General features: G+C 50.4%; 1 protein-coding gene across 1 annotated transcript; it reads left to right on the forward strand.

Moving 5' to 3' along the window:
- Positions 1 to 82: 82 nt before the first annotated feature.
- On the forward strand, positions 83 to 11,461 carry RDH13 (retinol dehydrogenase 13). The gene is made up of 7 exons (XM_004777051.3): positions 83 to 320; positions 2,429 to 2,547; positions 4,063 to 4,218; positions 6,558 to 6,662; positions 7,496 to 7,708; positions 8,509 to 8,610; positions 9,964 to 11,461. Exons 1-7 carry the CDS (start codon positions 256 to 258, stop codon positions 10,191 to 10,193), a joined length of 990 nt encoding a protein of 329 aa, XP_004777108.1. The 5' UTR covers positions 83 to 255; the 3' UTR covers positions 10,194 to 11,461.
- Positions 11,462 to 26,053: the final 14,592 nt, after the last annotated feature.

Consider the following 26,053-nt stretch of genomic DNA (forward strand, 5'->3'; position numbering starts at 1 on the left):
CCCCCAGTATGCGGCCACGCCCACGACTACGGAACCTCCCATTCCTGGCTGCAGCGGCGCGGGGGCCCATCCTCATAGGCCCCGCTCCGGGCAGGCCCGCCCCTTGAAGCCCTGCCCACAGCGCTCCGCCCCTTTCCGGAAGCTCGGTGCAGAGCAGAGCTTGCCCTTCTTCACGTGGGTCTCGCCGGCTGCTCGCTCCTCTCTTCCGAAAGACCCCGCGGGGGGCTCGGCGTCGGACCCTAGCTCCTGTCCGGCATGAACCGCTACCTCCTGCCGCTGTCCGTGCTGGGCACGGCGGTGGGTGGCGCGGTGCTGCTCCGGTGAGTGCGCGCCCCGGGTGGGCGGGTCGGCGGCCGCCAGGTGGGGACTGGCCGGGGACAGGTGGCCTGAAGGTCGCCGGCCTAGGACCGGTGTAGACAGTGCGGTGGGGCAAACCTAGGGCGGGCCTCGAGGGCAGGTCACGGCCCAAGGTCACCCTGAGGAAAGGGGCGGGCCCGGGCCCTGGAAACCTTCTGGTCATCGATTAGTGAGTCTATCCTGCAGACAGGCATTGGGGGACCCCATGCGTCACCCAGGGCCCCCTAAGCTCTCGTTACCCGCAATCAGAGACGCAAACCGGATTGTCCAGCTCGGTGAACAAAACGGTTGTACTGCATGGGATACACACAGAGTTCTTGTCTTTTCTAGGCTAACGCACTTAAAACCCCACAGAAAACCCGGCTCCCGAATATTCTAGAGCAGCACTGTTTGGTAGAACTTTCTCGGCGGATGGAAGTGTGTCTGGGTGGTGCGGTCCATGATGATCGCCATCCCACATAGCTAGTGAGCATCCCAGTTCCACTGTGTTACGCTTACAGTTAACAATATGGTCCTTAAACACCTGTGAAGAGCGCGCAGTTCCCGTGTTCTTGCCACTAAAAAAAAAGAATTAGCAATATATAATTTTATTACACTTACACAAAATAAGAGATTAGCTGGGAGGCCTGAAAGTAATTTGGGATATTTTTTTAATATAAAGATTTTATTTATTTATTTGACAGAGAGAGATCACAAGTAGGCAGAGAGGCAGGCAGAGAGAGAGGAGGAAGCAGGCTCCCCGCTGAGCAGAAAGTCCGATGTGTGGCCCGATCCCAGGACCCCAAGATCATGACCCGAGCTGAAGGCAGAGGCTTAACCCACTGAGCCACCCAGGTGCTCCCAGTAATTGGAATATTTAAATACCTTTTTTTTTTTAAAGGGTATGAAGCATAGAATGTAAATCTCTTTGAATAAATTACCTTTGGGTTTATTTGCCTGCGCTGTGATGAGGCTTCACAGTGAACTTGTTGCTTCTGACCCAATAACGTCATTTTCGTGTAGCTGGGCCGTCTCTTGTGATTTATAGTTCATGACACTGCAGCTCTGGGATGGTAACTGGGTGTTTTTGAAAGTTCTAGAAAATGGAGATGATTCTTTTTTAAATGGAAATAATTTCCTCTTCTGATAAAATTCATCAGCTGCTGTTAGTTTTTTATTCATACTCTTGTTTTTCAGTTTTGACGAAGCTAAAAATAGTAACAATACTAAAGGGACAACTTGGGATGGGCAGAATGAACGGTTAGCAGAATGCCCTGGGGAAAAAGGATGGTTATTTCTTTTTAATTAACTTAAAGAATTAGCCCCGGGAGGGTGGTGGTTTCCATGCTGTACAAGGCTCTTCTGTCATAGGCTGGTGGCACTGTCTGCTTGGCCCGGCCCCTATCAGTGACATTCGCTTGTTTCCAGTATTTGGCTTCTGGGGAATGTGGGTAGAGGGTAAGAGTCTCGCAAGGATGTGCATGTCCTCATGCTCAGAACCTGTGAAGGTCTTCCCTTGCCTGTCATAGGGGACTCTGCCGGTGCCACTGAGTTAAGGACCCTGAGATGGGGAGGTGGTCCTGGATTGTCCAGGTGGGGGCCCAGTGCAGTCACAGTGGTCCTTCAGAGTCAGGACCTGAAGATGCTGTGCTGAGGAGGAGGGGCCGTGAGCCAGGGAGTGTGGGCATCCCTCGGAGCTGGAAAAGGCATGTGACCCACCTCTTCCTAGAGCCTCCAGGAGGAGCACAGCCCTGCCAACACCTGTCCTTCTCCCGATGAGACCCATCTTGGGCTCTGGCCTGCAGACCCATAGATTTACCTGTGCATGGTTTTAACTGGCTGAGCCTGTGGTCACTTGTTACAGCAGCCATAGGAAACCAGTCCATTGGGTCTTTGCAAAGTAGTGATGTTCCCGTGCGGAGCCTCCCCAACACCCAGCCATGCGGAGCCTTTGCCTGCAACACCACACGGGCCCCCACGGAGTTAGGAGATGTCCTTCCTGTCTTATCACTGCGGGAACACAAGCGCCCAAGATCGTAACAGTCACAGTGCACACGTGGACCAAAGTGACCTCCTCGCCTCTTACCTACAGAGACTACGTTGCGGGCGGGGCCTGTCCCAGCAAGGCCACCATTCCCGGGAAGACCGTCATTGTGACTGGCGCCAACACGGGGATCGGAAAGCAGACAGCCATGGAACTGGCCAGGAGAGGTGAAGTCCCAGGGGGCACCTGGTCTTGGGGTGTGTGGTCTGGGGTGGAGGCCTTGCATTCTCAGGGGTTGGTAAGGTCGTTTGATGGTTTTGGTAACAAATGACAGAGACCAGACTCTCGTCGGCTTAAGCCAGAAGGGCTGGTGTCCCTGACAGGCAGGGGAGATGGTGGGTCTCAGAGGAGGCTGTGGCCACCCAGTGGCTGCTAGTGCTGGTTTTTCTCTCTGCACTGGCTGTGTGCTTCTGTACTGTAGCTGACTTGGTGCTCATGGCTGGGCTGGGGCCTGGCTCAGAATCAGGTTTCAGGCCCTTCTAGGCTTACTGGTCTGGTCAGGCGTTCTAAAGGCCCCTCGATTTGGGTGCGTTCAGTGTTTTTGTCCTGGTCAGACTGGGGTTATGGAGGACGTCCACGGAGGAGGAGTGATCGCTTTCGAAGTTAGAGTTAGTGGATTTCCTGTTGGATCGTGCTCCAGAAAAGAAGTCAAGGATTTAGGTTTGAGCAACGGGGAGACCAGACCTGCTCTTGGCTGGAGTGGGAAGGCTGTGGCAGGGCAGCTGTGAGGGCTGGGGGAGATCGGAAGCTTCCTTTGGGCTTGATGGGTTGCGGGTGCCCAGGGAACGGGTCCCGATTGGCCAGGCTGGAGCTGCCCATCTCCTTCTGAGGTCAGATTGGAGGGGGCTGTGATGGGCGGCATCCTGCCCCCTCCACCACATGGCGTTTCCCCGAGGAGGGGGCATGTAGTCCTCCCAGGAGAGGCTGAGCAGTGACATTGGGTGGACACCCCCACTGGATCCGGAGGGCTGGGCCCCAATAGAGGATGGACAGATCTGGGGTCCACTGAGTTCCCTCGTGGACCATGTGAGGGGAGGCAGCTGGGCCCACGGCAGGGAGCGAGCCACAGGGATCCACACGGATCCACGGATCCACACGGATCCACAGATCCACGCCATCCACCTCGTGGTTGCCCGTCCTCCTCCAGTCCCTGCTGCTTCTCACTTCTCTAATTTTCCAAAGTTATTTTTTAGTGGCCCTACAGAAATTCAGTCCACACGTCACACAATTCCCCCATGGTGGTTAGTATATTCCCAGAGTTGTGCGAACGTTGCCAGTCAGTTTCGGAACGTTTTCATCAGAATGACAGCTCGGTCCTTTAAGTGGTCATCCGCGTTCCCACTCCTCCCAGGGAGCCATCCTGCCTCCTGTCGATTGGCCTGTTCCGGGTATTTCCCATCAGCGGAATCATCGGCTGTGTCCGCTTTCATGACCACCTGCTCCCAGCGAACACGTTAGTGAGGTCCGTCCACGTGGTAGCGCATGTCACGATTATTTCCGTGGCCGAGTAGGTTCGATGGTCTGGATGGACGCCTTGTGCCTCTCTGCTCAGCTGCTGGTGGACATTTGGGTGGTGTCCATCTTTCGGCCGCTGTAAACGGTGCCTCTGTTTTCATGTCTGTTGGGTGTCTGTATCTGGGAGAGGATCTAAAAACTAATTTTTTCCTGCCTTGGGCTCGCAGGAGGCAACGTCATTCTGGCCTGTCGAGATATGGAGAAGTGTGAGGCGGCGGCAAAGGACATTCGCGGGGAGACCCTTAATCACCGCGTCAGGGCCCGGCACTTGGACTTGGCCTCCCTCAAGTCCATCCGAGAGTTTGCCGCAAAGATCACTGAAGGTAGGAGGCACGATGCCGGCCTTGGGGGATGAGGTCCTGCCTGGGTGGCCACAAGTCCCATGGTGTGGCGCTGGTGTTTTCGGACAGATGCACGTCTCTATGGGTGAAGATTGTACATTTTTATAGCTCCTTCCATTGTCACGTGGAAACATTTACATTTCAACTGTTGCCTAAATTGGAAGAGTAGTATTTCTGGGTATGTGAACACCGTGTGAAAGTTTAATATCAGCGTCCGCCAGTACAGTTCTCGGCACCCAGTCGTGCCCGTTAGTTTACGTATTACCTGCAGCTGCTTTAGTCCGGTGGCAGCAAAGGCCATGTGGCCTGCAGAGCCAACAATATGTAGTCTGGGCCCTTACAGGGCAAGTCTGCTCTGTGGGACTCCTGCTCTGCAGGAAGATGAGCTCCGTCGGCATCAGAGCCGACAAGATGCAGAGGCCCGGGTGCGGTTAGGTGTATGGGGAGCTGGAGGCAGTGGAAATGCTGACTGAGCCGGCGGTTCCTGCAGCTTCTGGCCCTTGAGGCTGGTGGGTGCTGCCTGGGACATAGGCTCTGCGCCCAGTCTAGTGCGGGTCGCATGGGGTGATGTCCGACCCCTGCTTCCTCTGCTGGTGCAGGGATTCTGCCGGCGTTTCCCCCACTCTGCCTCCCTGACTTGCTCATTTCGCTCCCCACTGGATGTTCTCAGAACTGGCTCATGTCTTTATATTTTCGAACAGGAGTACCATTTTATGGGATTAAACATTCAGAAAGGATAAACCAGGGTGCAGCCGGCACCTCCCTGCCTCCGGCTACCAGCTGCCTTCCTTAGTGGTGCTCAGGGTCCTCGTGTGACCTTCTGGAGACAGTTTATGGATTTATAAAGCAGGCAGGTGTAGAGACTGCCCTGTGGCTTTTGTCTTTTTTACAGAGAGGTTTCATGAGTGGAGGGGAAGGAGCAGAGGGAGGGAGGGAACCCTGCACCCAGTGCAGCCCAACTTGGGGCTCGATCTCACGACCCTGAGATCATGACCTGAGCTGAAACCAAGAGTCAGATGCTTACCCGACAGAGCTGCCCAGGCCCCCCCCCTCCCGCCTTGGTTTTTTTTAATACAATCAGAACCTGTAATACGTGAGGAGCTGTGCTGCTTTTTCTCCCTCATCGGGCCCAGCACGTGCACGTGTTACCTGTTTTTACAGAGGGGGAAACCGAGTCACAAAGAAGCTGTGTGACTTGGCCAGGGTTGTATAGCTGCCGAGGGTAGATAGAGCCTGGGGCTCCAGGGTGGGAGCTCCCGACGGCTGTGCAGGCCCTTCCAATAGGCAGGCAGAGGCTGTTTCATTGGTGCTTGATAACTAGTTTGTTGTCTCCACGGATCCTGCAAAGCACTGCCAGAGTGTGTGGGTTGTCCTGTGTGCCCTCCGAAGGTGCGTTGGGGTCCTGACCCCCAGGACCTCAGCACAAGACCTGGTCTGCAGAGAGGTGGTTAAGCCTGGTGTCCTCATACAGAGGGGAGGTGAGCACGCAGACAGGCCCAAGGGAAGAGACTGGGAGTTGAGCTACCTAGGAGCCCAGGAGAGAGCCTAGCGCAGGTTCTCCCCTGTGGCCCTTGGTCCTCAGAAGGAAACAGCCCTGAGATGCACCGACCCCGGGCTTCCCACCTGCAGGGCCAGCACACATTATGTTCAAGCGGCCCATTGTGTGATGCTTTCTCAGAGCGGCCCTTGCTAACCAATACGGGAGGAAGTGCTAGGTCTGGAATCGGGTGCAGCACTGGCTGCCCAGCGAGCTGGGGTTCCCACGGGTAACCCCTCAGTCTGATGCCTGGGGCCCCTGCAGGTGTGGCTTCTTTTCCTTTCCAGGAAAGGCCTCCAGGCCTTAGGTGGGCATGTATCTGTCTTCTGGGGCTGCCGTGGTCAAGTGCAGTGAACTGAGTAGCTTGAGATGAGAACCCGTTCTCTTCATGTTTGTGGAGGCCACAAGTCCGAGATCAGGGCATAAGCTGGGCGGCCCTGTTCCCGAGACTGGAGAAGGCCCTCTGCCTCTTCCAGCCTCTGTTCGTGGCTGCTGGTCCCCGGCGCTCTGCTCTTTGCCGTGTTGCTGCAGTCTCTGCCTCTGTCTCCTGGGGGGTCTCGGTCTGTGTCCTCCCAGGTTAGGGCCCATGCTGTGACCTTCTCTTAACCTGATGACTTTCTGCAAAGACTCTTTCCAAACACGGGTTGCATTCACAGGCTCTGGGTGGACATGAATGTTCCAGGCACTGTTCGGCCCAGTGCCGGGGGCGCTGTACCCCTGGCTGCGCTGGCCCTCCGTGCAGGCCCAGATGCTCATGGCGTCTTCCCTCACCCCTGTCTTCCAGAGGAGAAGCAGGTGCACGTTCTGGTCAACAATGCGGCCGTGATGCGGTGCCCGCACTGGACCACGGAGGACGGCTTTGAGATGCAGTTTGGCGTTAACTACTTGGGTGAGGGCCCGGGCTGAGGGCTGCGTGGCGTGTTGTGGACCCGGATGTGAGCGGGGTCCCGGTGGGCTGGACTCGGGCTCCAAGGCTCCCCTTTGTTGCTGGATGCCCTGTCAGTCCTTCGGATCCTCTGTCCATCTCTTGGCCATGTGAGCCTTTGTCTGTCCTCCAGTTTGTCTGTCCATCAGTCACTCATGCTGTCCACCTACTGTCACCCTGGATGTGACTGGAGTTCTGTTAGTAAGGGCAAGGCGGGTAGATACTGGGTGGGCGCCAATCACTGGATCAGGGCCCACCCTAGTGACCTCATTTTCACTGTGAAGACCCCTCTCCAAATACGGCCCCGTTCTGAGGCCCTGGAGGTTGTAACACACATTGCTATCATTCGGATCCTATTGGCTGGGATGCAGTCACATGACCTGACATTGCTGCAAGGGAGTCTGGGAAATGTAGTCTTTCACTGGGCAGTACTGTGCACAGCCAGCAATTCTGTTGCTGAGGGAGATGCGGGAGGCAGTCCATCCCCTTGGGGTTCTTGCAGGGCCTGATGTCTGGGGCTGGGTCACTCTTTGCTGTGGGCTTATCCTGTGCACTACAGGGTGTCCAGCAGCATCCCTGGCTGCCTCCCGCCAGATGCTAGGAGCACCCCCCTTCTCTCTTTGGAGTTATGATGACTGGAACCTCTAACCTTGCCAGATGTCCCGTGGGGGAGAGAACTGGCCCCTGTCGAGAGCCCTGGGTTATTGGGAAGGTCAAAGGAGGTACTATTCTCAGCACGATCCTATGTACCAGCTAAGAATTTAGTGAAAACTGTCTTTTCCTTGTCCTTCCTTTAGGTCACTTTCTTTTGACAAACTTGCTGCTGGACAGACTGAAAGCCTCGGCCCCTTCACGGATCATCAACCTCTCGTCCTTGGCCCACATCGCAGGACACATAGACTTTGACGACTTGAACTGGGAGAAAAGGAAGTATGACACCAGAGCAGCTTATTGCCAGAGTAAGCTGGCCATCATCCTCTTTACCAAGGAGCTGAGCCGGCGGCTGCAGGGTATGTGCATGGCGAGCCTCACAGGCCTTCCTCCTGCTCTAGCTCTGGGCCTGGAATGTCCTGCTGCAACCCTGGGTCTAGGGGAGGTCAAGCCTTGGTCCTGGAACAGAGCAGGCAGATGTGTAACACACATACCCCTTGTTCTCTGGTGCCTGAGGCAGACATGACTAATCGATTGTGGCCTTCTGTGTTTATCCCACATGGCATCTAGGCCGTTGGTGCTCTACACTAGTGGTGCTCAACCACGGCAGTGTCTGAAGATGGCTGTGACCGTTGCTTCAGGGAGTGGAGGTGGGGCGGGTGTTACTGCTGGCATCTAGCCGCCTGGCATCCTTCCATGCACAGGATAAAGCATGATGGGACCTCAGTGTCCACAGAGCTGAAGCTGAAGCCTCCCCTTTGCCCCGCTCCTTGGAGAGCATCCGTGGACCAGCAACATCAGCTCAGCTGGGAGCCTATCCTGACTGCAGCACCTCAGACCCCATCCCTGACCCACTGCTTCAGGTTCCCTGAGGTGGGTGGAGCCCAGCTGTTTGGGCATCTCAAGCCTTCTGGGTGATTTTTTTATGTACGCGCAGGTTTGGGAGGCTCTGCTCTGGGCAGTCGTGCAGCAGAATGGCTTTGCAAGATGAAACCATCGGATGTGGAAGTGTCAGAGCAAGAGGGGTGGTGTGAGGTTAAGGGTAGGACCCAGCACAGTATTGGGTAACCCTAAAGCTGAGGGTGGGCCATGTCAGGCTTCCAGGTGGGGGGTGAACCTGGCATCTGCCGTCATCCCTCCTCTTCCCTTCTCTCCTCAGGCACGGGTGTGACAGTCAATGCTGTGCACCCTGGTGTGGCCAGGACGGAGCTGGGCAGGCACACGGGCATGCATAGCTCTGCCTTCTCCAGCTTCACGCTTGGTAAGCCACCTCCTGGCCTGGGCTCCCTGAGTGGAACCCCTGCCCTCACAGCCTGGGGCCTGGGCTCTCTTCGGGGGATTAGTCAGGGTTCTGCCGAGAAATAGAACCAAGAGGATTATATAGATGCTCGGAGAGATTTGTCATGCGGGGCTGGTTCGTGCATTCAGAGAGGCTGTGATGACCCATGATCTGCTGTCTGCAGGCTGGAGGCCCAGGAGAGCTGGTGGTATAGTCCCAGTCCAAACCCGAAGGCCTGCAGACTGGGGAAGCGATGGCACAAGTCCCAGCCCAAAGGCCAGGAGCAGTATCTGAGGGCAGGAGATGGGTGTTCCAGCTCACGCAGAGAGAGGGGGAATTCGTTCTGTTCATACCTCAGCTAATAGCGTGGTGGCTGCCCAGTCAGCGTGGGCGGGTCTTTATACAATCTGCTGATTCCAGTTCTGATCTCTCCTGGTCACATCCTCACGGACACGCCCAGAAACAGGGCTTTACTGGCTTTCTGGGCATCCCTTAGTTCAGTCAAGTTGACGCAAAATTAACTGCACACTCCAGATACTGTGTCGGCGGCTTGGCTCTTCCCCCTCCCCTGTGTCTTCCTGGGTCCTGAGAACGAGTCACTTCTATGTGTGTATCCAGCCTGCTGGCGTCAGATTAGGCCCAGAAAACAGGCTGGATCCTGTTTGATGAAACAGACCGAGTCTCAGAGAAGGAGACCAGGGAGTTGTGCATAGGGGGATGCTGGCTTCACCTCAAACTAGCTGTGCCACCCAGGGAAGCCATTTCACCTCTTGGGGCCTCGGTTTCCCTCCTTACAAAGTGAGGCCGTAATAGTGTTCTGCAGTTGTTGGGAGGTTGAGATGGGCCTTAACAGGGCCAGCACAGGGCCTGACCAGCTTTAAGGTGAATAAATACTTAGAACTTTAGAGCTAGTATTTGTAATCCTGAAAATCATTTATGGGGTGGGTACCTGATTTCAAGGATCTTAAGCTGAGGCTGGCCCCAGAGACATTTAATAAATAAAAGTTATTTTTAAAGCAAAATGGGATAGGGTAAGGACTCAGAGCTGACTGAGGAGGGAGAGCTTCCATTTGCCTGGGGAAATGCCAGGGAGGCTTGCTGGGGGAGGCAGCTTTTGGGCCGGTCTCTGCATCTGGAGGGATTTGGCTGGGCAGTGCCAGGGAAGGGAGCTCCTGGTGGAGGGTATCTTGGGAAGCACAGTCCTGGAGGGGGGCTGGTATGGGACTGCAGTCCCACGTCTGGCCTGTGGGCCCTGGGCAACCCCACGGATGGTGTGGGGCTTTTCCTGTCCTCCCTGAGCGTGTGTGGACTGAATGCTCTGTGGGCTGATTGCAGGGCCTGTCTTTTGGTTGCTGGTCAAGAGCCCCGAGCTGGCAGCCCAGCCCAGCACGTACCTGGCTGTGGCGGAGGAACTGGAGGGTGTTTCTGGGAAGTACTTCGACGGACTCAAAGAGAAGGCTCCGGCCCCTGAAGCTGAGAATGAGGAGACAGCCCAGAGACTTTGGGCTGAAAGTGCCCGCCTGGTGGGCTTGGAGATGCCTCATGCTTCCTCTGTGAGGAAATAACCTCTTGGAGCCCCTCCCCAAATAACCTCTTGGAGCCTGTGGAAACTACGTGGGAGGCTGAGTACCAGGATGGAGCAGCAAGACCAACCAAGGTTGGCCACTCTGTCTGCAGCACCCTCTGGGTGGCAGTGTTGGCCAAGGAATGCTGACATCCATGCCCCTGTCACGCTCCGGATGGCAGTGCCCGTCCCCTGAGCCTCAAGGCCACTGCTGTCATGCCTTGCCGCACCTTCTGGGAGTCAGTATTGGCCAAGGAATACTGACTGCCATGCCTATGTCACCCTCTAAGTGGCGCTGTTGGCTGCTTGAGCCCAAGATCGCTACTGTCATACCCCCAGCACCCTCTAGGTGGCAGTGTTGGTTGAGGAATGCTTACTGCCCTCCCCACGTCACCTCTAGCTGGCACTTTTGGCTGTGTGAGCCTGGAGATCACCGCTGTCATGCTGGTACTGCCCTGAAGGTGGCAGGTGCCCAGGGAACGCTGGCTGCCATGTCCACACCACCCTATAGGGGTCACTAGCGGCCCTTTTCTCTTTTCTCAGGCACAGTGGACAGGACTGCAGATGTGCACCTGGCACAGTGGTCAGCTGGTGCAGCGCGCCCTGTAGCCCATAGGTGCACGGGGCCTTCAGAAACCTGCCTTGAGTGTGTAACTGGGAACTGCTGTGGGAGGCATCTGCTCCATCTGCCGTGGGCGTGTCAGGAGAGCCAGTGGTGGCCACTGTGCAGACTGCTGGGGAGGGTGTCGACCAGCTATGGTCAAGTTCCTGGTTCCCTGTGGGACCTCAGGTGCGTCTCTGAGCCACGGTTTCTCCCCCGGCGCACGTGCAGAATAACCTGACCACCTCACTGGAGGGAGTGTTGATGAATGAGTTCTTGCCTGGCTGAGTGAATGGGGCCATTCACTGCTGAATGTTCCCTTGCACATGCCATACCCTGGCTGAGCCACCGGGGACAGCCCTGAGGACAGGCCTTGTGATGCCAGCCCTGCTCGGGATAGTGAGAGCGGAAGACCCACCAGCTGCGTGGCTTCAGTGACAGAATCCAAGTTGGCACTCCGCTCCCACACAAAATTGGGGATGGGGATGCACCAGAAAGTTCAGTAATCCGTACACACATATTTTAACAAGAAATTGTAACATTTGAGATACTTGTGTAGGCCAGGGATGCTGCTCTACACCCTTCGCTACCTAGAACAGTGGCCCATGCCCTGCTGCAAATGCTGATGGTGCTGAGGGCGGAATTAAAGACTGCTCAGGGCTGTGTCAGTACGGTTAGTTTTCTTTGATGAATGCACTTGGATAGGCACCTTCCAGCATGGACCCCAGCGGTCCCCACCTGCCCCTGTCCACACCCTCCAGCTACTCACTTCTAGGGCGGAGAACAGAGCACAGCTTGCAGAACCTGGGGTTTGGTTGCTGACGGGCGTCTGTACTGAGAGCAGGTGCTTGCTGGCCCTCGCCCTGCCTCCCTGGGATGGAGCTGTGGGCTGCCAAGAACTGGACAGCCAGAGAGGAACTGAGGCCTCCATCCAGCAGTGCAGGAGAAGGTGTGAGCGCCAGGAGGTGGAATCCCTGGGAGTCTGTCCACCCCAGGGATACATAACACCCCACACATGTGTCACGCATACACAGATCACACGCGTGTGCATAGCCTTATATAACATGCGCATTTCTCACTGCGGCATCGGAAAAACTCAAGCTTGAGAAATCCTTCTACTGGTAGTATGGTAGTTGGAGGGTAACCTGGAAACCCCTGGTTCTCTAAACACAGGTACAGGATTTGCCTGGATGTGATGGTATTTGCTAACATAGCCGAAATACAATGATCAAGGTCAAGAAAATAACAATCATGGTACTAATATCTGATATCGATCTATAGACACTGGGATTTTTTCAGTGGCAATATCTTTTATAGCAAAAACACTAACAAAATTCTTTTCTGACCCAGGATCCAACCCAGAATCTATGTTCTGCTAGTTGGCACATCTCCTTAACCTGCTTTGGACAGAAACGGTCTTTCTCTCATTAGCTGGCCCTTTCTGAGGGGTCCTGGCCAGGAATTTCATAGTAAGTGCTCCAGTTGGGGTTGTCTGTGATTTCCTGATCCTTAAACTCAGGCAATGTGTTGTCGGGAGGAGTACCACGGGAGCAATGCTGTCTTCGTGGTGCCTTCCGTCAGGAGACAGATGTCTTCTTTGCCCCATCATCAGTGTTGTTGTGATGATACCCTCTCGCTGGCAGAGACTCATAGCCAAAGTGCCCAGAGCCTTGCTGCTCCGGACACCACCCCCCCTGCACCTCCACTTGCTCACCAGCCCTGGAGCTCCTGCATGGACGTCCTGCTCCCGTTGTCTACAGTTTGGCAGGTCTCTCAGTCAGGGTCCCTTGTCTTTGCATATCTGGTGAGTGGGCTGCAGATGGGATTTGAGCAAGGCCAACCAGACCCTCTCCTTGAATGTGGATCTTGATGAGGCCGACACCAAGACCAGTTGTGTGTTCCAGAGATGTCTGTTGGCTCCTGGTCCCTGCACCCTGGCTCTGGTCTATATGACCATAAACTGGGGGCTTGAATGATACACACTCTCTAAGAGTTCTGGATGTCCAAAGTCCAGAATGGGTCTTGGGGTCAACGTCAAGGTGTCAGCCGGAGCTGTGTTCCTTCCAGAGGCTCAAGGGGACAGTCTGCTTCCTGCCTTGTCCAGCATCTAGGGGGCCCCCACATTCCTCACCTCCTGGCCCTTCCTTGGTCCACAGGGCCAGCCATGGTTGTCACATCCTCATACTGCCGTCTTTCTGGCTCTCCCTCTGCCCTCCTTTTACGGAAGATCCCCAGGTGATTCAGGATCACCTCTGTCCTTTATGTCAGCGGGTAAGTGCTGCTTCCATTCGGCGACGAGAGAAGAATTAGGCACAAACAAGTCAGCTGCAAAAGACTGGGAGCAGGGGACAACAGTTGAAAAGGACTGCTGCCGAGGGGAGGAGTCAAGATGGCGGAGAAGTAGCAAGCTGAGACTGCTTCAGCTAGCCGGAGATCAGCTAGATAGCTTATCTAAAGATTGCAAACACCTGAAAATCCATCGGCAGATCGAAGAGAAGAAGAACAGCAATTCTGGAAACAGAAAATCAGCCACTTTCTGAAAGGTAGGACCAGCGGAGAAGTGAATCCAAAGCGACGGGAAGATAGACCCCGGGGGGAGGGGCCGGCTCCCGGCAAGCGGCGGAGCAACCGCGCACAAAATCAGGACTTTTAAAAGTCTGTTCCGCTGAGGGACATCGCTCCAGAGGCTAAACCGGGGCGAAGCCCACGCGGGGTCAGCGTGGCCTCAGGTCCCGCAGGGTCACAGAAGGATCGGGGGTGTCTGAGTGTCGCAGAGCTTGCGGGTATTGGAACGGGAAAGCCGGCTACAGAGACAGAGCCGACAGTAATCTCGCAGCTCCGTGTTACCTTGAACCGGTCGCAGGCTCGGTGAGCTCGGAGCGCGGCCGGAGGTCAGGCAGACGGGGGAGTAACTGGGCGCTGTTCTCTGAGGGCGCACTGAGGAGTGGGGCCCTGGGCTCTCGGCTCCTCCGGGCCGGAGACCAGGAGGCCGCCATTTGTATTCCCGTCCTCTGGAACTCTACGGAAAGCGCTCAGGGAACAAAAGCTCCTGAAAGCAAACCCGAGCGGATTACTCACCCCGGCCCCGGGTAAGGGCGGTGTAATTCCGCCTGGGGCAAAGACACTTGAGAATCACTACAACAGGCCCCTCCCCCAGAAGAACAACAAGAAATCCAGCCGAGACCAAGTTCACCTACCAAGGAGTGCGGTTTCAATACCAAGGAGAGCAGCAGAATTCCAGAGGAGGAGAAAGCCAAGCACGGAACTCATGGCTTTTTTCCTGTGATTTTTTTTAGCCTTGCAGTTAATTTAATTTTTTCTTTTTCATTTTTTTTTTTTTCTCGCCTTCGGGTAAAATTTTATTTTTTTTAACTGTTACCTTTTTCTTTTTTAACGATTTTTTACTAGTTTATCTAATATATATATATATATATTTTTTTTACATTTTTCTTAGGTGTTTTCTTTTTTTAAAATTCTTTTCTTTTCTTTTTTTTTTTTTTTTTTTTTTTTTTTTTTTTTTTTTTCTTTTTTCTCTCTTCCTTTTTGAACCTCTTTTTATCCCCTTTCTCCCCACTCACGATTTTGGATCTCTTCTAATTTGGTTAAAGCATATTTTCCTGGGGTTGTTGCCACCCTTTTAGTATTTTACTTGCCCCTTCATTTACTCTTATCTGGACAAAATGACAAGACGGAAAAATTCAACACAAAAAAAAGAACAAGAGGCAGTACCGAAGGCTAGGGACCTAATCAATACAGACATCGGTAATATGTCAGATCTAGAGTTCAGAATGACAATTCTCAAGGTTCTAGCCGGGCTCGAAAAAGGCATGGAAGATATTAGAGAAACCCTCTCGAGAGAGATATAAAAGCCCTTTCTGGAGAAATAAAAGAACTAAAATCTAACCAAGGTGAAATCAAAAAAGCTATTAATGAGGTGCAATCAAAAATGGAGGCTCTCACTGCTAGGATAAATGAGGCAGAAGACAGAATTAGTGATATAGAAGACCAAATGACAGAGAATAAAGAAGCTGATCAAAAGAGGGACAAACAGCTACTGGACCACGAGGGGAGAATTCGAGAGATAAGTGACACCATAAGACGAAACAACATTAGAATAATTGGGATTCCAGAAGAAGAAGAAAGTGAGAGGGGAGCAGAAGGTATACTGGAGAGAATTATTGGGGAGAATTTCCCCAATATGGCAAAGGGAACGAGCATCAAAATTCAGGAGGTTCAGAGAATGCCCCTCAAAATCAATAAGAATAGGCCCACACCTCGTCACCTAATAGTAAAATTTACAAGTCTCAATGACAAAGAGAAAATCCTGAAAGCAGCCCGGGAAAAGAAGTCTGTAACATACAATGGTAAAAAAATATTAGATTGGCAGCTGACTTATCCACAGAGACCTGGCAGGCCAGAAAGAGCTGGCATGATATTTTCAGAGCACTAAACGAGAAAAACATGGAGCCAAGAATACTATATCCAGCTAGGCTATCATTGAAAATAGAAGGAGAGATTAAAAGCTTCCAGGACAAACAACAACTGAAAGAATTTGCAAATACCAAACCAGCTCTACAGGAAATCTTGAAAGGGGTCCTCTAAGCAAAGAGAGAGCCTACAAGTGGTAGATCAGAAAGGAACAGAGACCATATACAGTAACAGTCACCTTACAGGCAATACAATGGCACTAAATTCATATCTCTCAATAGTTACCCTGAATGTGAATGGGCTAAATGCCCCTGTCAAAAGACACAGGGTATCAGAATGGATAAAAAACAAAACCCATCTATATGTTGCCTTCAAGAAACACATTTTAAGCCCGAAGACACCTCCAGATTTAAAGTGAGGGGGTGGGAAAAGAATTTACCATGCTAATGGACATCAGAAGAAAGCAGGAGTGGCAATCCTTATATCAGATCAATTAGATTTTAAGCCAAAGACTATAATAAGAGATGAGGAAGGACACTATATCATACTCAAAGGGTCTGTCCAACAAGAAGATTTAACAATTTTAAATATCTATGCCCCCAATGTGGGAGCAGCCAACTATATAAACCAATTAATAACAAAATCAAAGAAACACATCAACAATAATACAATGATAGTAGGGGACTTTAACACTCCCCTCACTGAAATGGACAGGTCATCCAAGCAAAAGATCAGCAAGGATATAAAGGCCTTAAATGACACACTGGACCAGATGGACATCACAGATATATTCAGAATATTTCATCCCAAAGCAACAGAATACACATTCTTCTCTAGTGCACATGGAACATTCTCCAGAATAGATCACATCCTCGGTCCTAAATCAGGACTCAACCGGTATCAAAAGATTGGGATCATTCCCTGCATATTTTCAGACCACAATGCTCTAAAGCTAGAACTCAACCACAAAAGGAAGTTTGGAAAGAACCCAAATACATGGAGACTAAACAGTATCCTTCTAAAGAATGAATGGGTCAACCGGGAAATTAAAGAAGAATTGAAAAAAAAATCATGGAAACAAATGATAATGAAAACACAACGGTTCAAAATCTGTGGGACACAACAAAGGCAGTCCTGAGAGGAAAATATATAGCGGTACAAGCCTTTCTCAAGAAACAAGAAAGGTCTCAGGTACACAACCTAACCCTACACCTAAAGGAGCTGGAGAAAGAACAAGAAAGAAACCCTAAGCCCAGCAGGAGAAGAGAAATCATAAAGATCAGAGCAGAAATCAATGAAATAGAAAACCAAAAAAACAATAGAACAAATCAACGAAACTAGGAGCTGGTTCTTTGAAAGAATTAATAAAATTGATAAACCCCTGGCCCGACTTATCAAAAAGAAAAGAGAAAGGACCCAAATAAATAAAATCATGAATGAAAGAGGAGAGATCACAACTAACACCAAAGAAATACAAACTATTATAAGAACATACTATGAGCAACTCTACGGCAATAAATTTGACAATCTGGAAGAAATGGATGCATTCCTAGAAACATATAAACTACCACAACTGAACCAGGAAGAAATAGAAAGCCTGAACAGACCCATAACCAGTAAGGAGATTGAAACAGTCATTAAAAATCTCCAAACAAACAAAAGCCCAGGGCCAGACGGCTTTCCGGGGGAATTCTACCAAACATTTAAAGAAGAACTAATTCCTATTCTCCTGAAACTGTTCCAAAAAATAGAAATGGAAGGAAAACTTCCAAACTCATTTTATGAGGCCAGCATCACCTTGATCCCCAAACCAGACAAGGATCCCACCAAAAAAGAGAGCTATAGACCGATATCCTTGATGAACACAGATGCGAAAAAATACTCAACAAAATACTAGCCAATAGGATTCAACAGTACATTAAAAAGATTATTCACCACGACCAAGTGGGATTTATTCCAGGGCTGCAAGGTTGGTTCAACATCCGCAAATCAGTCAATGTGATACAACACATCATAAAAGAAAGAAGAACAAGAACCATATGATACTCTCAATAGATGCTGAAAAAAGCATTTGACAAAGTACAACATCCCTTCCTGATCAAAACTCTTCAAAGTGTAGGGATAGAGGGCACATACCTCAATATCATCAAAGCCATCTATGAAAAACCCACCGCAAATATCATTCTCAATGGAGAAAAACTGAAAGCTTTTCCGCTAAGGTCAGGAAACACGGCAGGGATGTCCATTATCACCACTGCTATTCAACATTGTACTAGAGGTCCTAGCCTCAGCAATCAGACAACAAAAGGAAATTAAAGGCATCCAAATCGGCAAAGAAGAAGTCAAATTATCACTCTTCGCAGATGATATGATACTATATGTGGAAAACCCAAAAGAATGCACTCCAAAAACTGCTAGAACTTATACAGGAATTCAGTAAAGTGTCAGGATATAAAATCAATGCACAGAAATCAGTTGCATTTCTCTACACCAACAGCAAGACAGAAGAAAGAGATATTAAGGAGTCAATCCCATTTACAATTGCATCCAAAACCATAAGATACCTAGGAATAAACCTAACCAAAGAGACACAGAATCTATACTCAGAAAACTATAAAGTACTCATGAAAGAAATTGAGGAAGACACAAAGAAATGGAAAAATGTTCCATGCTCCTGGATTGGAAGAATAAATATTGTGAAAATGTCTATGCTACCTAAAGCAATCTACGCATTTAATGCAATTCCTATCAAAGTACCATCCATCTTTTTCAAAGAAATGGAACAAATAATTCTAAAATTTATATGGAACCAGAAAAGACCTCGAATAGCCAAAGGGATATTGAAAAAGAAAGCCAACGTTGGTGGCATCACAATTCCGGACTTCAAGCTCTATTACAAAGCTGTCATCATCAAGACAGCATGGTACTGGCACAAAAACAGACACATAGATCAATGGAACAGAATAGAGAGCCCAGAAATAGACCCTCAAATCTATGGTCAACTAATCTTCGACAAAGCAGGAAAGAATGTCCAATGGAAAAAAGACAGCCTTTTCAATAAATGGTGCTGGGAAAATTGGACAGCCACATGCAGAAAAATGAAATTGGACCATTTCCTTACACCACACACAAAAATAGACTCAAAATGGATGAAGGACCTCAATGTACGAAAGGAATCCATCAAAATCCTTGAGAACACGGGCAGCAACCTCTTCGACCTCTGCCGCAGCAACATCCTCCTAGGAACAACGCAAAAGGCAAGGGAAGCAAGGGGGAAAAAATGAACTACTGGGATTTCATCAAGATCAAAAGCTTTTGCACAGCAAAGGAAACAGTTAACAAAATCAAAAGACAACTGACAGAATGGGAGAAGATATTTGCAAACGACATATCAGATAAAGGACTAGTGTCCAGAATCTATAAAGAACTTAGCAAACTCAACACCCAAAGAACAAATAATCCAATCAAGAAATGGGCAGAAGACATGAACAGACATTTCTGCAAAGAAGACATCCAGATGGCCAACAGACACATGAAAAAGTGCTCCATATCACTCGGCATCAGGGAAATACAAATCAAAACCACAATGAGATATCACCTCACACCAGTCAGAATGGCTAAAATCAACAAGTCAGGAAATGACAGATGCTGGCGAGGATGCGGAGAAAGGGGAACCCTCCTCCACTGTTGGGAATGCAAGCTGGTCCAGCCACTCTGGAAAACAGCATGGAGGTTCCTCAAAATGTTGAAAATAGAACTGCCCTATGACCCAGCAATTGCACTATTGGGTATTTACCCTAAAGATACAAATGTAGTGATCCAAAGGGACACATGCACCCGAATGTTTATAGCAGCAATGTCCACAATAGCCAAACTATGGAAAGAACCTAGATGTCCATCAACAGATGAATGGATCAAGAAGATGTGGTATATATACACAATGGAATACTATGCAGCCATCAAAAGAAATGAAATCTTGCCATTTGCAACAACATGGATGGAACTAGAGCGTATCATGCTTAGCGAAATAAGTCAAGCAGAGAAAGACAACTATCATATGATCTCCCTGATATGAGGAAGTGGTGATGCAACATGGAGGCTTAAGTGGGTAGAAGAATAAATGAAACAAGATGGGATTGGGAGGGAGACAAACCATAAGTGACTCTTAATCTCACAAAACAAACTGAGGGTTGCCGGGGGGAGGGGGTTTGGGAGAAGGGGGTGGGATTATGGACATTGGGGAGGGTATGTGATTTGGTGAGTGCTGTGAAGTGTGTAAACCTGGTGATTCACAGACCTGTACCCCTGGGGATAAAAATATATGTTTATAAAAATAAAAAAATTAAAAAAAAAAAAAAAAAAAAAAAAAGAAAAGGACTGCTGCCACGAGCAACTCCACAGTCTCACTTTTATTGGATAGAAAACAATAGCCAATAAAAGGATTGATGAAGGTCACACGTTAGTCCCGTCTTGCAGACAAGCAAGGAGGAGGGTAAGGTTTATAGTTAACCAAGCACATTCAAAGGACTCCTCTAACTAACAATGGGCACTCTGGGATGAGAAAGGAGCGATAACGGATAAGGGAAGCAGGTGGTTTTCGTTCCACCCTGAGCTGACCGGGCGTTCCGGCTGCCTGTCTTCTGTGAAGGGGCGGCGTTCCGCCCTGAGCGAGCCGGGCATCTGCAGCTGCCCAGCTTCACGGTTGTATATCGTCCTTCTCCCCAAAGACCTGTTGCCAGTATATGTATTAATTAAGGCCATATCTAAATGTGCTTGGTAACTAGTAAAATCCTCCAGGGGTTACAGATTAAGTAACAAATTGTTCCGAGGGGCAGCAGCAGGTAAGCAATCGAATTCCATCTGCCACCTTAACCCTTCTTTGCCATGCAAAATAACGGGTTCTGGGGATGAGGGTATGGACTCTGGGCAGCCAGTGTTCTGCCTGCTACACCGTCCTCTTCAAAACCGGCTTCCTTAGCTTTTCTCAGGGCTGTGAGCTTCCCGGGACACTTCCTGTCAATTCCCTTCTGCTTTTAAGCAGAACCCACATCATGGGTGTCACTTTTAAGCAAGTCAAGTGAAACGAGTGTATGTTACCACGAACTTCCCCTTCTCGCTCTTTAGGACCTGGGCTGGCATCTGGCTGGCTCAGTCGGAAGAGCACATGACTCTTGATCTCAGGGTTGCAAGTTCAAGCCCCACTGTGGGGGTGTTGACTTAAAAACAAAATCTGACCAAGCCCTGGGGTCAGGAGCAAGGAGAGTGGGAACCAGTCTGATTCAGAAGCCCACATTTGTGTGGGAGACAAACCCAGGTGGAAGGAGTGCAAAGCTCAGCCCACTGGGGCGGCTGTCCCCACAGGGACCCATCTCTTGTGTAGACAAGTGCAACGTGGCTTGGGGTTAATTCTGGCCATAAACCCTCATAACCAACATACGCTTCTCCTCTGGAACGAGAAACCCCAAGGACCGCAAACGGTGACTCACAAACCATGTAACCCCTGCTTCGTCTGAAGGTTTTGAGGTGGCTCACAACCCTGCAGAAAGTCCCCAGAGATGACAGATGATAAGAGCGGGCCTAAAAGAAAACCACCCAAACCCACAGAAGCCCAGAGAGAGCACTGTGGTCAGGTAATAAGCAGTCCAAGGAACTGAATGTGAACGGATGATGGTTTGGGGGTGGTTTGTTTTGTTTTGTTTTGTTTTCCCAAAAAAGGAACCTGAGGTGGCGTCAAACCCTTCAGACTGCTCTCTTGGCTTTGAGAATTCTGCCAGGATGGGGGGTGCTGCCTGTATCTGCTGTGCCGGGACACACATGGGGTGTAAGTGGGGCTGATGTCACCCCAGGCATAAGCAAGAAGGAACGCTGTCCCAGCGGTGGGAACCCAGAGGAAAGGTGGGCCTTGTGTTCGGTTCTCCTGCTGGACTGACCCTCTGACCCGGGTCAGCTTCATCCCCGGGCCGCGTCTCTAGCCAGTCCAAGTGTGAACCCCTACGAGAGCTGTCCGAGTCTGAATCCTCGGCACCGGGGAGTGTGAGCCCATTTGGGAAGAGTTGCTTTGCAGATAAAATTAAATGCAGGATCCCGAGATGAGATCATCCTAGATTATCCCCGGGGTGGGGGGGCTCCCCTAAATCCAGCGACAAGGGTCCTTCTAAGAGACAGAAGGGTCCTTCTAAGTGACACAGAGTGGAGTGGGGAAGGCCACGTGGAGACAGGGCAGAGACAGGAGTGATGCGGCCTCATACCAAGGAATGGTGGGGACCCCCAGAAGCTGTCGAAGGCAGCAGGGACAGATGCCCTTTGAGGCTCTGGGTGTTGCACAGCCCTCCTGACACCTTCAGCTTGGATGTCTGGCCTCGGGAACTCTGAGAGTAAATCGGCAAGTCGATGATCATCATCACAACAGTCAGAGGAAATTGACACAGTTTCCTTGGGGGTCCCAGGATTCTTGCCAGAGCCAGTGTGGACCCCGTGCTTGTTTTCTGTCCAGTGGGAGAGAGAAGGGCTTCTCTTTCGTCTACTGGGGTTTATCTCAAAACCCATAAAAGCCCCCGAGGGAATGCCAAGAAGTAATGGACAAGTAGCAGGTCTCCCAACACCAGTGCTGTTAGCATTCAGGCCTGGCTGACCCTGGCTGTGGGCCAGGGCATCCTGGGCACAGTGGAAGCTAACGGCATTGCTGCTTTCCACCTGCTGGTGCCGGGAGCATCCACCCCCCGCCCAAATTGCCAAATGCCCCTGGGAAGGAAGTCCCCTTCCACTGAGAACCCCTTGCACAGACCTGTGTGGTCCCCTCTCTGGGCCATGAACATGAGCAGCCACAGGTGGACGACCATGGAACTAACCATCAGCCCCAGAGCGTCATGGCCGCTTGCTGTCATCTGTGCTATTGGGAGGACTCGGGATGGTGGTACTGGAGGGCAGGTGCGAGGGGACCAAGTGGCTTCTGAAGTCGACAGACCCTCATGGAAACCATGTGCATGGCAGTGGGCGGTCTGTTCTGATGGCGACATGAGCCTTAGGAACACAGGACCCGGCTCAGAATCGCAGTTTCCGTTGAAGATGTGCCACGACACCCAGAATCCTCTAGAGTGGACAGAGGGGGACGGGATCTGCAGACAGATCCCACTGATGTCAGGCCAGGGGCTCAGGGTGGTGGCAGCAGAGCTTCAAAGGAAATGAAATCTGAGATCTGGGATTGGGTCATTTGTGGGGACAGACCTGAAAATCTTGAACCCCCATCTCTCCTGGGGTGCCCTTGTGAGAAGAGACCAGGACCTCCTCATTGGTCACAGTTCCTTTGTAAGCAGGTGTCTCCTGGGCTGATACTCCTTTACCCCACAATCTCCCTTTCATTGCCTGTGGCAGATCCCAGCTCATTCTCCATGAATTGTAGGGTCTGGCTCATGTGTTTTCCAGGAACCCAGAGAGCACTGCAAGGGGATCTCCAGGGTGTTAGATGGGGTGGACCATGAGACAAATTGGGAGGAATCCAGGGACGTGGGGTTACTCACCTATGATGAAGGCATTAGCTAGTATATTGGGCTTTCTGAGTAGTGGAAGACGATGGCTGTTACGTGACTATGGCTCTCCCCCATAACGTCTAGAGACAGCAGTATCAGTACTCCCGTTCTAATGATGTATTATGGTTAACTAGGGGAATGACCTTGCTTGCAAGGAGGAAAGATCAGTGTCTGGGTGAGTCCCATCAGGTGTGTGGCATAGTCTCAAATGGTTCAGGGGGGAAAAGGCTTCTTTGTGTTGCATTTACATACTCTTCCCTAAGTTCGTTTCAAAATAAATAGACGGAAAAGAAAAACAGTGCAGAATTACAAAACAGCACAAAACCACTTCTCCGCGGGAGGAGACAGAGACTGGCTGCCCTTCCAGACAATGCCAAGCAAAACAAAGGGAAAACCTCACCAATTTCCAGTGAGCAAGCTCTCATGCTCTCTCTCTCTTAACATTTTATTTTATTTGACAGATAGAGAGAGACAGTGAGAGAGGGAGCACTAGCAGAGGCAGAGATGGAAGCAAGCTTCCTGCTAAGCAGGGAGCCCAATGCGGGGCTGGATGCCAGGACCCTGGGATCATGACCTGAGCCCAAGGCAGACATTTAATGACTGAGCCACCCAGGAGCACCACTCTCACACTTTTTAAATGTTTTTTTTATATTTGAACCATGTGCATGTGTTACTAGAATAAAATCAAATTCAATAAATAAAAGCAAAGGGACATGGTAAGATGCTATCATCTACTTCTGCATCTCGTTTTCCATTTAGAAAGACAGCGTGAAGATCTTCTACATCGCTACGCAAATATCTATCACATTAAAAAAAAAAATACCTGTACAGGAGCACCCGGGTGGCTCAGTGGGTCAAACATCTGCCCTTGGCTCAGGTCATGATCTCAGGGTCCTGGGATCGAGCCCAGCATTGGGCTCCCTGCTTCTCTTTCCCTCTGCTGCTCCTCCTGCTCCTGCTCTCTTGGTTGCTCTGTCTCAAATAAATAAAATATTAAAAAAAAAAAAGTACTTGTGGATTATTTTATCACGTGGATGTTTCACAAAGATGCCACGGGGATGGTTTGAGGGAAGCCATGCAAAAAACAGAGGTGGGTGCTGTTGGCATCCCTACCGTGGATGAAAGCCGGCAGCAGTAAGAGAAAGTTGTGCAAATAGCAAAAAGAGCATTCGGACAGATCAGGGCAGCGATGGCAGAGCACAGACCGCGGTCTGTGAGAGACTGAAAAACAGGGGGAGGCACCTTTTGAACATGGCACGGTGAAGGGAAAAGGGGGAAATTAGGATTTTTCAAGAAGAAAGGACCAAAAAAAAAAAAAAAAAAAAATCAGGGACATAACCTTTCTCCCTACTCTCCGCCTCCTGGCAAGAGCCGACACGTAAAAAGCTGTACTTCACCACAGTAACAGCAGAGGGCACACTTGTACTAACAATCTCTACTACGGAAACCACGGGCATTATCTTAGAACACCTGTCCCCACGAGCCAGGCAAACCATCCCAATCACCTGCCCTGTTTACAGAAATACAGAGGTGCCAGCATTATTCGTCAAACACTGACATCCAAGTAAACCAGAACATGAGAATCCCCAAACCCAACGGATACACACCCAAGAGCAGAACTGGGAGATTGCATGGTAACCCTACGCACAACATTTTGAACAACTCCCTGTGTTCCTCTCACGGTCACAAGCATACTTAAAATAGTCCAAACCTGGGAGTCACCCAGGTGTCCATCAGAGATGACTGGGTAAAGGAAATGTGGAATGTTATTCAGCCCTCACATCTGCTACTGCAACGATAAGCCTTGAAAACACTGTGCTGAGTGAAATAAGCCAGTCGCAAAGACACATACTGTGTGGTTTCATAGACATGATGTTTCTAAAGAAGCCAGATTTACAGAGAGAGAAAATAGCATGGTACTTAACAGGGGCTGTGGGGTGATGGTTGGGGAGATCGAGTGCTGGGACTGGAGCAGTAGGCATTAATCTCTCCGGCCAGAACTTGGGAACGGCAGGGAGCTTCTGGGGAAGGCACAGAGACTGTGGTCTACCCACCAAACGGGCAGCATAACCTCGAAATGCCTGGGGAAATCGGAACACGTGAAAGCAGTTACAATTAACTACAATCAAGAGCTTGATTCTACCTGTTGAAAACATGGGAAGGAACATTGTTCCTGTAGCTTAGAGCATTTACCCTTAAAAAATTTTTTTTCAGCGTTCCAAGATTCACTGTTTATGCAGCACACCCAGTGCTCCACGCAATCTGTGCCCTCCTTAATGCCCACCACCAGACTCTCCCAACCCCCCCATCCCCCTCCCCCCTAAAACCCTCAGTTTGTTTTTCAGAGTCCACAGGCTGTTATGGTTCACCTTCCCCTCCAATTTCCCGCTACTCCCTTCTCCTCTCCATCTCCCAATGTCCTCTGTGTTATTTCTTATGCTCCACAAGTAAGTGAAACCATGTAATAATTGACTCTCTCTGCTTGACTTATTTTACTCAGCATAATCTCCTCCAGTCCTGTCCATGCCGATGCAATGGTGGGTATTCATCCTTTCTGATGGAGGCATAATACTCCATAGTGTATGGACCACATCTTCTTTATCCATTCATCCATTGAAGGCTACCTTGGTTCTTTCCATAGTTTGGTGACTGTGGCCATTGCTGCTATGAACATTGGGGTACAGATGGCCCTTCTTTTCACTACATCTGCATCTTTGGGATAAATACCCAGCAGTGCAATTGCAGGGTCATAGGGTAGCCCTATTTCTAATTTCTTTTTTTAAAAAGATTTATTTATTTATTTGGCAGACAGAATCACAAGGAGGCAGAGGCAGGCAGAGAGAGAGGAAGGGAAGCAGGCTCCCTGCTGAGCAGAAAGCCTGATGCGGGGCTCGAACCCAGGACCCTGAGATCATGACCTGAGCTGAAGGCAGAGGCTTCAACCCACTGAGCCACCCAGGTGCCCCTCTATTTTTAATTTATTAAGGAATCTCCACACTTGCATTCTCACTAACAGTGTTGGAGAGGGTGTGGAGAAAGGGAACCCGCTTAGAGCATTTCTTTTTTTTAAAAATAATAATAATAATTTTTAAAAAAATTTTCAGCATAACAGTATTCATTATTTTTTCACCACACCCAGTGTTCCATGCAATCTGTGCCCTCTATAATACCCACCACCTGGTACACCAACCTCCCACTCCCCTGCCACTTCAAACCCCTTAGATAGTTTTTCAGAGTCCATAGTCTCTCATGGTTCACCTCCCCTTCCAATTTCCCCCGACTCCCTTCTCCTCTCTAACTCCCCAT

The sequence above is a fragment of the Mustela putorius genome, unplaced genomic scaffold, assembly GCF_011764305.1.
Source record: "Mustela putorius furo isolate JIRA1106 unplaced genomic scaffold, ASM1176430v1.1 tig00000196_pilon_pilon_pilon, whole genome shotgun sequence".
Lineage (NCBI taxonomy): Eukaryota > Metazoa > Chordata > Mammalia > Carnivora > Mustelidae > Mustela > Mustela putorius.

What these genes read in the sequence shown, in the direction of transcription:
- RDH13 (XM_004777051.3), top strand. Translation starts at nt 256, where the DNA reads ATGAACCGCTACCTCCTGCCGCTGTCCGTGCTGGGCACGGCGGTGGGT. An exon ending in GGTGGCGCGGTGCTGCTCCG is followed by an intron (nt 321 to 2,428) that starts GTGAGTGCGCGC and finishes TCTTACCTACAG; the next exon opens with AGACTACGTTGCGGGCGGGG. An exon ending in GCTGAGCCGGCGGCTGCAGG is followed by an intron (nt 7,709 to 8,508) that starts GTATGTGCATGG and finishes TTCTCTCCTCAG; the next exon opens with GCACGGGTGTGACAGTCAAT.